This window comes from Pagrus pagrus (genome assembly GCF_965226575.1).
Source record: "Pagrus pagrus genome assembly, chromosome: 24".
Classification (NCBI taxonomy): Eukaryota; Metazoa; Chordata; class Actinopteri; order Spariformes; family Sparidae; genus Pagrus; species Pagrus pagrus.
The window spans coordinates 1,809,395-1,821,704 of NC_140206.1; the positions used below are offsets into that span (position 1 = coordinate 1,809,395).

Consider the following 12,310-nt stretch of genomic DNA (forward strand, 5'->3'; position numbering starts at 1 on the left):
GATGTCTTTTAAACACCTGCACAACAAACGTTATGACACCGACAGGAGCAGCTGCTGGACCTGAAACCAGGGTTACTCGTTTCTATGCGTTTAGCCCAGTGGTTCACAACCTGGGGCTCAGGGCCCTCCAGACAGACACCAGGTTCACCTGAGGGGTCCTCACATGACCAAACTGAACAAAAATGATGAATTTTTCAGCTCTTTTTCAAATTTCTACATCTTTTATGAGACATATTTAAGGATTTGATCAGTTATCTGACGGCAAATATCTCTTTAACATCGACGACATCTGAAATGCAATGAAGCACAAGACACAGATTTCTTGTAAGAGGTCACAGGTCAGCAAGTGTTTAATCTTTGACAGTTTATCACATTAAAAATGTTCATCATGTTCCTGAAAGTAAAATCTGCAGCCATCAGTAAACAGCATGAAGAAGGCAGCAGAGATGGAAACACAAGAACAAGTTCCTGTACTTACTCCAGTTACTGTCAGTTTCTGTTACTTTTGCCTCCTTTTGCTTTTTTTTTATTGCTGTAATAATTGTGTCTGATACTTTCAGATAAATAATGTGATGAAACTCAAAAGTTGAGTGTGATGAGACATTTCTTGCAGTGTGGAGGTGTTGCCTCTCTCGCTGCATCATGACGCGGTTCAGACGATAAGAAGTCGACTCATTCTGCCAAAAAAAGCGTCCGGACGCTTGGCAGAGCAGCACAGCTGGCTGCCGACAGCGTTTTATTACAAGTGAGCAGGAATTCAATGACAGCAGCTTCTCCTGCAGGAGGAAACCTGCATCAGCTCCACACAGACGAGAGGCGAATGAACAGGACGACTCAGGAAAAACTTTTCAGTATCTTTATTTTCTAAACAATTTCAGTTCTTAAGAAAGATCGAGAAGTGCCCGTGAGCTGTGATGTGACTTCTTCTTTGGTGGCACAGTGACGACATCATTCAGTCATTTAAACATCAACACGAGTCTCGATCGACACTTTTCCTGATTCCTGAAACGTTGAAAATGACGCGAGATCCTCGGTTTAGTCCCGTCGGGGTTCTGGCGGCTCTAGTCGACGACCAGCGAGCTCCTCACTGTGGGGAACAACTCGAAGAAACCCTGCAGGAGGAGAAACACAGGAAGACAAATGAGATGAGGGACGAAAACAACAAACAACTCATGTGGAGGAATTTACACTGAGTCAGCCGAGTGTGTAGTTCCTCAGAAACTGAGGAGAGATGGAAGAAAATGTGTGAACAGATACGAGCCGACATATTCTGATGAAATGAGCGCAAACACACAAATGTTGATGTTTTACATGTTAAATCTGAAAACCTGCGACACGAGTTCAGTTTGCTGAGTATTAATGTTGAATCCTCCGTTTGTCAGAACAATGGGAGAGTGTGAAACAAGTCGCAGCGAGTGACTCACACCACCCACGTTAGAAACACAACAGGGGACACGCTTCATCTCGTAGTCCGGGTCAGAAACTCAACAGGAGAGTGAGGAAACAATCAATTCTTAGCTGCAGTGATTCTCCTCTGAATGATTTTGTCTCCATGCAGGAAATTAAAACCCAGTTCCTGCCGCGATCGCTTATTATATGACGAGGCTGCACGCTGCTCACAGCTGAACCAATCAGAAGGTGAAATATAGCAGACGTAACACGTCCATCCTGTTTAGTGTCAGTTTGTCTCTAAATAAAGTGCATCCAGTTCATAAAAGCTGGTCTGCAACACTTAGAAGTGGACAAAAGTCGTCATTTAAGATGCACCGATAATCGTTTCATCATCATATTGAATTCAACTGAATCAAATCCTGAAGTGCGTCGAGATTCAGCCTCTACAGGGTTTAAGAGTAATTTGTCTGACCAACAGTTCAAAACCCTGGTGAATGATTTACTGACTGTCAGAGACCTGTGCTGAGAGGGAGGGTGCGCTTGTTTCACAGACGGGGGTTACCTTGAAGAGGGTGGTGCTCTGCAGGACGCTGGAGGTGCAGCACATCTCTCTGATGGAGTGCATGGAGAGCTGCGGCGCTCCGATGTCCAACACGGGGACGCCGAGGCGGGCGGCCAGGATCGGTCCGATGGTGGTTCCACACGGGCTGTCGTTACGGACCATCACGTCCTGCAGGAGGAGGAAGCACACGTCAAACTGTCCTGATGGTGGAACTGCTCCTTTATTATTTACAGGTGATGATTCCTCTTTCACACCTGGAGGGTTTTGCTGCACTTGTTATTTGTTCAGACGTGTTTCTGACAACTGAGATTAAGATTTTTGCTCCTTTTCATCGACTAGATATGAAATGTGATGTTGATCTGATGGAAACCGTATTATTCAAAAGCAGATGATCTTTCACATGATACGAATCTTTTCTTGTGTATTTTTGTCGTCTCCTGCAGCTGGAAACAAAAACGTGTTTCTTATCTCGAACATGAAATCTTTTCTTTTCCTCTTTGTGTCGTCCTGAAGCAGCGACACGACGTGTTGCTAGGAGATCTGTGTTTGCCACCGAGTGACTCAAGACACACACAACACATGAGAAGCTGCCGAGCCTCCATCTGCAAACAGTTCATCTGTTATCACACACACACACACACACACACACACACACACACACACACACACAGTACCTGCAGAGGCACCCCGACCTTGCTGGCGACCTCTCTGACGACGGAGGCGGTGACGGCGGTGGTGGCGTAGCGCTGGTTGCTGTTGAACTTGATCACTGGACCCTGAGAGGAGAATTAGTTTAATAATAAATGACAGAAAAACAGGTTTGTGATTTTGTGTTGAGTCTTTTTTAAATGAAGGGATGAACAGAGAAACGTCTTCACCTTGTGGAAAGCCGGTCGGTGGTTCTCTTCGTGCTTCTCTCTGAGAAGAAAATCAACTTTTTAGATAAAATATGAGACAGAAATCAGCTGAACTCTGCTGGAGACGCTCCACAGTCTGAGATAACATGAGAGTCACATTCTTACATGAAATCATCTTAATGTAACTTTTCATTTTAAACTTCTCAGGTTTTAGTTCCCTTCAGTGTTTATCAGACAAAATATGAACATTTGGAAAAAGAAGACGCCAAATTTACAGCAATTAAAACTCCTCACACTTTGTCCTCTCACACCATCTGTATCATAAAAACATCTCGTTATCGTGAATATTGCGACATCAGATACTGCGTGTGCTGATACTGACTGGTAGTTGGGGTGTATGGCGTGCGCCATGTCGGCGCTGATCATGAAGGAGCGCGGCGCCGCCTGTTGGAAGGCGGTGAGGTTGGTGGCGGAGGAGGCGAGGCGGCTGAGGATGAGCTCCGTCAGGTTGGACTGAGCTCCCTGAGCGCTCTCTGAGCCCACCTACACACACACACACACACACATCACACACACACACACACACACACACACACACACACACACACACACACACACACACACACACACACACACACACACACACACACACACACACACACACACACACACACACACACACACACACAGATCAATGAGTCCAGAGGTTCTGCTGCAGGATGGTTTCATTACTGACCGGTTCAGTTCAGTCCGACTCACCTCCTCGTTGTCGTACAGAGTGATCATGCGGACGTTGGGATCTTTGGCCAGAGAGTCTCCAGAGCAGGACTCCACCAGCGCCTGAAGACAACACAGTGAGACGACACAGTGAGACAGAGGAGAGACGACACAGTGAGACAGAAGAGAGACGACACAGTGAGACAGAAGAGAGACGACACAGTGAGACAGAAGAGAGACGACACAGTGAGACGACACAGTGAGACAGAAGAGAGACAACACAGTGAGACGACACAGTGAGACAGAAGAGAGACGACACAGTGAGACGACACAGTGAGACAGAAGAGACGACACAGTGAGACTTGTGCTCCTGACTTTCAACTAACTGGCAGTTATTTTTACTTTCAGTCGGCAGAGAAGACGACCGACATCCTCAAATCTTAGTGAAACTCGGGGCGAAGGTGAAAACAAGGAAACAGACTAAAGAGCCAGAAGACGAAACTGAGTCATGCTGGAGAAACGAGCAGACTGTCGCTTCTCTGACAGTGAAGATGAAACTCTTCCTGCGTGAGTCTGACCTGCAGGGCGCAGTAGCAGCTGTGCAGGTTGTCCAGGCGAGGAGAGTAGATGAACTCCTCGTACACACCACCCAACGCCTGCAGAGAGGACAGGAGACAGACATGAGACACACAGACACATGTTGCTAATCTACAACAGAGGAGGACGCATTCAAGCATCCAGCAGTAAAACCAGCTTTGCACCATTCATAACACGCCACTCGGAGGTGAGAGGAAGTCGGCGGTTGATGTTCGGACTCACCGCGGGCTGAGTGTCGGTCAGGCAGAGCTCAAAGTCCAGCAGAGCTTCAGGCTCGACGCCCAGCTCCGAGCACAGAACCTTCACCAGCGCCGGGTGGTGCTTCTCCGCCTGAGGAGGGAAATACACCAGCTTTCATTCTGAAGTCGCTCGATTTGAGAACCTGTGTTGGTGTTAATTTAAGCTGATATTAAACATTTTGTTCTTGATTCTCTATATTCAGCTTTCTGGGTTTAAGAGGCTCAGTAATCTGTGGAAAAGTACAGAGAGACGAGTGTTTCGTAGTTTCCACGGTGAAACTGAGACGTCAGATAATCAGATGTGTGTTTTACCGTGTTGGTGGCACAGCTGGCGTCTCCGGAGGACGCAGAGCCCGTCTCCAGCTCCTCCTGGACGGCGGTGGCGATGATCGGCACGCTGAGACACAAACACACAGACTTCAGTATGATTTTGTTAAACGTTGGATCATGTTTTCCTTCTGTGACGCCTCATGTGTGTCTGAACTCTATATCTTAATCTAACACTGTGTAACGTGTGGTGTCACTCACAGGTGGTTCTCCTTGTTGGGGCCGAACGAGTCGTTGATGTCTCTCTGCAGGTGGATGGCCAGGTGAGGGATCCTGAGCAGAGGCCTGGGCACGTGAATCAGCCGGTGGACCAGCCGGCTGTCGCTCTGTGGACACAAACAGGAAGAGGATGAGGAGGACGGACTGTTGAGCCCATATATCAATGAGATGAAGTCTGGATGATGCGTTCACTTTAAAGACATGTGACTGAAGAGCTGCACTGTGATTCGTTGATGAACGTCAGAGCAAAGGCGAGAAGTTCCCATTAAAACCAAAGGAAACTCTAAATGTAACCGTCTTGTTTCATGTGTCTTTCTGCTCCAGAGGCTGAACGAAGGTTTGAATGAACGTTGACAATTCTGTCAAGTTCTTCAGAAAACCCGCTGAGAGAAGAATTATAAAAAAAAATGTATTTAAAAAAGACTGACGTCATACTGCAGTGAATAAAGAGCCCAAAGTGAGTAAAAATGTGACGAGAGAAAAATAAAATGAGGCCAGAAACTGCGCTCAGCTTCCATCAGAGCAGGAAACTATAAATACATGAACTACAAAGTGAAAACAGGATTTCTTCTTCTTCTAACATCAGTTTCAACAACAACACCTCAGCTCCAGCTGCTACGACTGGGAGGATTTAACATTAGCTGTTAAATCCGTAAATGATGAATGAACGCCGTCAGTCCTGCTGGTACCTTGACCATGACGCGGCCGGCGATGGTCAGGTCACGGTCGAACCAGGTGTTCCAGATGCCGCCGCCGTAGCACTCCACCCCAACCTGCAGGCAGCCCTGCTTCGTCCTCTTCGACCTCGGCTTCACCTGAAACACACACACGTCACACGTCAGCCGGACTCTGTCTCTTTGTAGGCATGTAAAGAAGCGTCGAGAGGCTAACTGTGATGGACAGGTGGAGAGGGCGGGCTCTCACCCGGAGGCAGGGGCTGTCTGTGTGGGCTCCGATCATGGAGAAGCCGTTTCCCGGCAGGTAGAGTCCGCCCACAGCGAAGGCGATGAGGCTGGAGAAGTTCCTGGTCACAAAGTACTGAACACAGCAGGACGGGATTTAAATATTCAAGGTTATTCAACAGAAACGTGCAAAACGATCTATGTTTATGTGCACAGCTTTGGAAAAGGAGGTGATATATTTTCATTTTGAAATCCTTCACTCATCACTTCATGACTTCATCATTCAAAAAAATGTCTAAAGAATCTGATGACACTTGAAATCTCAGCTTTAATATTCTGATATTGTGATAAAATCTGTATCTAACGGCTGAAACGAGGGAACCAGAGGGCCGTTAGCTCCGACCCACCTTCGTGGACGGCTTGATGTCCCACTGCTCCGTCTCCTTCAGCTCGATGAAACCCGCCTCCAGCAGCCGCCGCCGGCATTCTTCGACCACTACAGACGAAAACACACGAGACAAGATGAGGCTGGAGTCTCTCTGCTCACCGCCGCGCTGACGTTTATCAGGTTTGGTGAAAGTCAGAGTGATTCTTCATCCAAAGCTGGAACCAACTTCAAGAGGCAATAAACTGAATTTAATCTCGTTTCCATTTTCACGACTTTGCAGCTTTTCAGCAGCGACTCAAAGACTTTGTGGAGACGCTCCTCCGACCGTGTTCATCTGGAGTCTGGTTCACGACGGGGTTCAGGGGTTCAGGGGTTCAGGTCAAGTGAGTTGGCTGGACCATCAAGTGCAGTAACATCATGGTCAGCAAACCAGTTACTAGTCCTGCTGGAAAAGGACAGCAGCATCTCCGTACGGAGATGCTGCTGTCCTTTTCCAGCAGGACTAGTAACTAGTAACTAGTAACTAGTAACTGAGATACTGGATTTTTTTTCTGTCTCTTTCCTGCGCGAGGTCACAGTCTAAAGGTGGGAGACATTATGAAATCTCCGCTCCGTCTGCAGACGTTATCTTATCTCCAGCTCAAAGTCGTCTGATTATCTTCTTAAACTTTGTTCTCATATTAAACTCCAGGCAGCTGCAGGGTTGTTAGCGTCTCTCTTATCACACTCAACCTTTGTTTGAACGCTTCACCTCAAATAGCACAAATTATAAAAGACGTGCGATTCTTTCAGCCGAAGTTCAAAATGTGTAAAAGCTCAGTTTTAGAATAAAAACACGAATGTTCACGGCTTTAATGCACCTGACCGCCGCCATCGCTGCTGCACCTTCAACCAATCATACTTATATTTTATAATTATATTTACGCCTCATGTGCACATCCTGCACGTCCTGTCTTATTATTCTGCATACTCTTTATTCATTATTGTATTATTATAATTACAGTTATTCTATTTACTAATTAACCATTTCTGTGGTGAAGTGAGTGAACTTTTACAACCAGAGAGACGATCAACATGTTAAATCTGGACTGTTTGTGGGTTTTATAGAAATAAAGTGACTCTAAATTTAACAAAATATATTAAAAAAATGTACAGAAATGTGAATCAGAGGCAGATACTTCATCCTACAAACAAAGTCTCACATGTTTAATGTTACACTGGCTCATCTTTTATTTAATTTCACTCTGTTTGTCCTACAATTATATTCATGACTGAGATTTCAGCACAAAATACACTTGAAAAATGTAAAATACATGTTATATCTCACGCATAAGGTGCATTTCACCACCTGTGTTAACCTCACACACTATATTAAATGTCAGTGTTTGTGGTCAGAACAGTGAATAAAGGAAATGTTGGTGAATTAAAGGTTCAACCCGCAGTTTTTCAGCCCTCACCGTGATATGGAGACACTCCTCTGTTGACAAACTGCAGGAACTCCCGGGCTGCGGCCTGCACGGCCTCCCTGGAGCTCTTCATGGCCGCAGACTGGAGGCACAAGTCACACACGATCACAACAAAGCTTCAGCTGCACACGTTCATCACAGGGGGTGAGACAGCAAAGCCAGCAGCTAGCTGCCCCGCCGCCGAGTTCAAACTTCGGACACTATTCGCGAGATTTCAGCCTTTTACTTTTACGACTTCTCGATACGCCAGGCAGAGAAACTAAAAATGTAACGACTGGCGAAATCAAAAATCATAAAATGACAAATTACACACAAACTTGATTATAACCATGACATTACCGCGTAAAAACCAGACCTGTCCGATAAAGGACGCACCGCTGCTTAGCTAACCTTTGCTAGCTTAACCCGCACGGGACAACGCTCTGCCTCGTCTTCTTCGCTCCTCTTCTTCTTCTGCTGGCTAAAGTCAAAGCAGCTGTCGGTGCCGGAGCAGCACCTCCACATGCCGCAGCGGCTCTGATCATTTTTATGACACTTACCTGCATTAATGACACTTTCTGATCAAACTCTGAACTCCAGACACCAGACACAGGTGACAGGAAGACACAGAGCAGCTGACAGCCGCTGCCTTCACACACAGCGCCACAGCGCCACAGCGACACCCAGCGGCCAGGCGGTGTAACTGCAACACCATCAGTCATCCACAGGCTTGTCAGAAGATCAGACACTTTTCATTCATCTTAATCTGATTATAATCATGAATGTTCACGTCATTATTCTTTCTGATAAGTTAGTTAAGTTTGTGAGGGGCTTGACGAATAAGTAATGTTAGAGGTGGATATAAATAAATAAATAAAAAGCGATAAAGAAAGAGGGAGAGATTCACATGGCAGCCCCTGTCATAATCTGTGGAAGCACATTCCTGCCAGTTTAAGAAAATAATGAGATAATAAAGTCAAACGTATGAAATAAAAAGTCAAAATTATGATAAAAAAGTAAAAATTGTGAAATAAAAATCAAAATTATGATAGAAAAGTCAAGATTATGATAAAAAAAATTCATAATTATGAAATAAAAAGTAAAAGTTATGATAAAAGTCAGAGTTATCAAATCAAAGACAACTACATGATTGTTTGTTTACTGCAATATCTACACAATCTACTACAATATCCAGATGTGTCACATGTAAACTTGCCTTCAAACACTGCTGCAGCTGTTGATATCCCACAATTCCTTGCACATGATTCATTTGTTTATTGGGGAGTTTGCGTGATCGTTGTCAACAAGCAAAGCCAAGAAATATTAGGTAGTCAAGGTGCATTTACTGAATGTTTTCAGGCGGTCATCTACATGTTCATACTGCAGTTCTCCATCATGTGTTAAAGTGAAACATTGAACTATGCTTTTTATTGTGAATCCACCTCTTTCTCCTCCTAATTTTACTGTATTGTTTGAAGACCTTTCCTTCTTTATCTCCTTCTGACTCACTCATGTAAATTTACTCTCTGTTTCCCATGAAGACATTTATCACCACAGGAACCGGCCATATATAGTCCTGAACAACGAGGGAGGAGGGGGACCGAGGAGGAGGAGGAGGAGGAGGAGAGCCAGAAGACGATGAAGAGATGTTTATATCAGCTGTCAGCTCCCAACGTCTGTCCTGCTGCTGAGGAAGCCCAGGGGAACGAACACACACACATGTTAGCGTCATTCTCTAATAATAGATGTGAGAGCAACAGGCTGCAGAGTGTTGAACATACTGGGATAAAACAGCATCTTAATGGTTCAGTGGTCTGACAAACTGGGAACCAGAACCTGTCCTGCAGACAACACCACGTTCTGTTTTATGCATGAGACGAAAGTCAAAGTTTGTGAAATTAAAGCTAAAAAAGTGTCCAAACCATGAGGTCTTATAGAGGAAACAGTGTTTGTGATTATATTTTTCCAAGGTCCATTATTTTTTTCATTTTCAGGCTCATCATTTAATTTATATTCTTCTTCTCCTGTCTGAAACGCTCTGTCTCTTTAAGGCCCCGCCTCCTGAACACCCAGTCTGCTCTGATTCGTCAGCTCACACACGCCTGAGCCAGCAACAACAACAACAGAGCAGCTGTGCGTAATCGATGCTTACGCCCCAGACTAGCATAATGTCTGCAGATGTGTGACTGAGTGACGTCATGTGATGTCACAAAGTCACAGAAATAAAGGCGGGACTACTGACGAGGCGTTCAGGTGCTGTGTTTTCTGCGGGAGAGAGGAGCTTCTTTGACCTTTTGAACTTTGAAGATTGTTTACGTGCACACGAACCTCTTTAAAAAGAGAAAAAATTAAAAGCATAATAGGTCTCCTTTGAAAATCACTTTAAAGGGACAGTCCACCCCAAAATCAAAAACACACAATACCTGGAGTGTTATTTATCCATCCAGACCCGGAGTTAATGGAGCTACATTGTCTAGATATCACTCGTATGTCGTTATGGCCCAGATACCTGTTCAGTCATCCATCCATGCTTCTCATGGCTGACGTTTGACATTTGCCGCAGGTGTTCCAGCCCTGATAAAATAAACGATGGCTCATTAAAATCCACTTAGCAGCACTTAGTGTAAGTCACAGCATCGAGCTGGAACTGAGGCACCTAAATGAACTGCAGCCTTAATTAATCAAGGTAGAGAGGTCTGTTAATCCTTTAGAGCCGCAGGATTAAAGACATTAAAACCTTTCTGTGCCTCCAGCTGACTCTCGAGGCTGAAACTCAGACTCGTTTTAGATGTTTTCTCAGTGGGACTAGCAGCTTATATGCCCGCCCTACAGCCTACAACAGCCAATGAGTGATCACGTAGACAGGCGACCCACTCTCTCCAGTAATATAGTTTATTTCAGTTTTTAAAGCCCTAAACTTGGAAATTATGCAAGTTTATAGGCTGTTTTTCCACCTCAGCACTTGTTTTTGACTCTTTTATCAGCACAAAGTTAGTGTAAATAAAGAAATAAAGAACTATGATGAGTTTTAGGGTATTTTTAGGTCACATAATTACATTTTCTACCAGTTGCCTGAATATTTCCTGGTGTTAAGTGTTGATTTTAGAGATATTGCTACAGCTCATCTGCAGGCTGATGTTTGCATCAAAGAAAGTATCAAAAATTAATCTTCCAGGATTAAAATAAGGTCAATTATATTCCTGAAAAACCTCTTACAGTGGTTTTTAAGTGATTTTCCCTTTAAACATGTTTCCAACAGGACTCCAGTGAGTCTGCTGGCAGAGGAAACCTCCTTGTAAATCCACTCCACTGTCACACACACTAATGATATCATCATTAACAGCACATATTGTTTGGGAATGTGGGCTTTCTCCTTCTCTGCAGTCACACGCTGTTCACTGTGCGTCTCTCGGGATGGGATAGTTTTCCTTTTAAAGGCAGGTTGGTCGAAGCTCTTCCCCCACGCCTGCCGTCATCAACAACCTGCGCCACCTCGCCATGTGAGGACGACGCAGAGGGCTGACAGCCACCGTCCGTCGTTGCATCCTCACATCGTTATGTCGTGAGATCACAGAGGCGGAGGAGGAGGAATTAGGAACAAAATTAATTGGTTAACGCTGCAGAAACATTGTGATCACGACAGAAAACAGGACAATCACATGCTTTGCTGGTCAGTTCATCGACCCCGACGAAAAAGCTCCTCTCATTCACTTCAATGAGATGCTGTGTTAGCTCAGTTTCCGGTGCAGGAAAAGCTGCACTGGTCAAATCGAACAATGAATGCACACATTTCTGTTTCTGTGCAGTGTTTTGGTGTCTGAGAAGCCTTCAAACTCAAGGAAACGCCTTTTCAACAGCATTCCTGCAGCAATACTCCCCCACAAGCACCGACCCAGTCACCAGAATAAATGTTAGCTGAGTTAGTTTCTGCAGAATCACAGAACTCGAACTGAGCGTTTCTTTATGTTTGTTGATGTTGAATTTTCTGTTTCTCTCTTGTCACAACGCTGTTCTTATGCTCTGGTCAGGGTTATAAAACACCATGGTTTGGCATAAAATACGTGTTTTACTCGCCACGATCACGGATGGAGAAGGTCAGACTTCCCGTGAAAAAAAGTTGGTTTTGGCAGCCAAGAAATCAGCTGGAAACGTCTCCACGTGTCCTATATCCAGTAGTGTGACTCAAACTGAGGTCGGCCGATTGGCTGCAATAACACCATTTTTATTCTGAATGTTTTCTAAGTAACTTGTGACTTAAGTTACTGGATAGATGTGTTGGAGTAAAAAGTACGAGTACCTCAAACTTGTACTTAGTTACATTTTGAACCTTTTTCTTCCAGCGTTATCCAGCTTTTGTGTTGGGTCGGACCTGAAGGGTTAAAATCCAAATGTTCAGAGACATGAAGCTGTGATGTTCTGAGTCATGTTTCAGCTGCTTCTATCAGTTCGTGTGCAAAGCATCAGCATCACAGATCGTTAAGATGATTTTGAAGGTATAAAGATGGAAAATGATGAAAGACGGAGAAGGTGAGGGGTGAGGAAAGGAGGCAAGGAGGGATGGAAGAGGAGACGAGTGATAGAAAATGAGAGAATGAGGAGTCGATGGAGGAGAGACAGGGAGGGCAGCTGAGAGGGAGGAGGGGGTGAGAACAAGCGAGGGAGGGG

The 12,310-nt window shown here is 44.9% G+C and overlaps 1 protein-coding gene across 4 annotated transcripts; it reads right to left on the reverse strand.

Annotated features, from left to right (window-relative positions):
• Window positions 1-842: 842 nt before the first annotated feature.
• On the reverse strand, window positions 843-8,294 carry dnpep (aspartyl aminopeptidase). 4 transcript variants are annotated; one of them, XM_084347482.1, is made up of 15 exons: window positions 8,206-8,294; window positions 7,658-7,748; window positions 6,220-6,308; window positions 5,835-5,948; window positions 5,600-5,725; window positions 4,893-5,017; window positions 4,677-4,761; window positions 4,348-4,455; window positions 4,107-4,184; window positions 3,571-3,651; window positions 3,194-3,354; window positions 2,833-2,872; window positions 2,629-2,730; window positions 1,955-2,122; window positions 843-1,112 (listed from the first exon to the last, which is right to left on the reverse strand). In XM_084347482.1, exons 1-15 carry the CDS (start codon window positions 8,209-8,211, stop codon window positions 1,062-1,064), a joined length of 1,425 nt encoding a protein of 474 aa, XP_084203608.1. In that variant the 5' UTR covers window positions 8,212-8,294; the 3' UTR covers window positions 843-1,061. The 4 variants fall into 4 exon arrangements, with proteins under 4 accessions (XP_084203608.1, XP_084203607.1, XP_084203609.1 ...); XM_084347481.1 differs by lacking the exon at window positions 8,206-8,294 and adding an exon at window positions 8,057-8,189; XM_084347483.1 differs by lacking the exon at window positions 8,206-8,294 and adding an exon at window positions 8,006-8,085.
• Window positions 8,295-12,310: the final 4,016 nt, after the last annotated feature.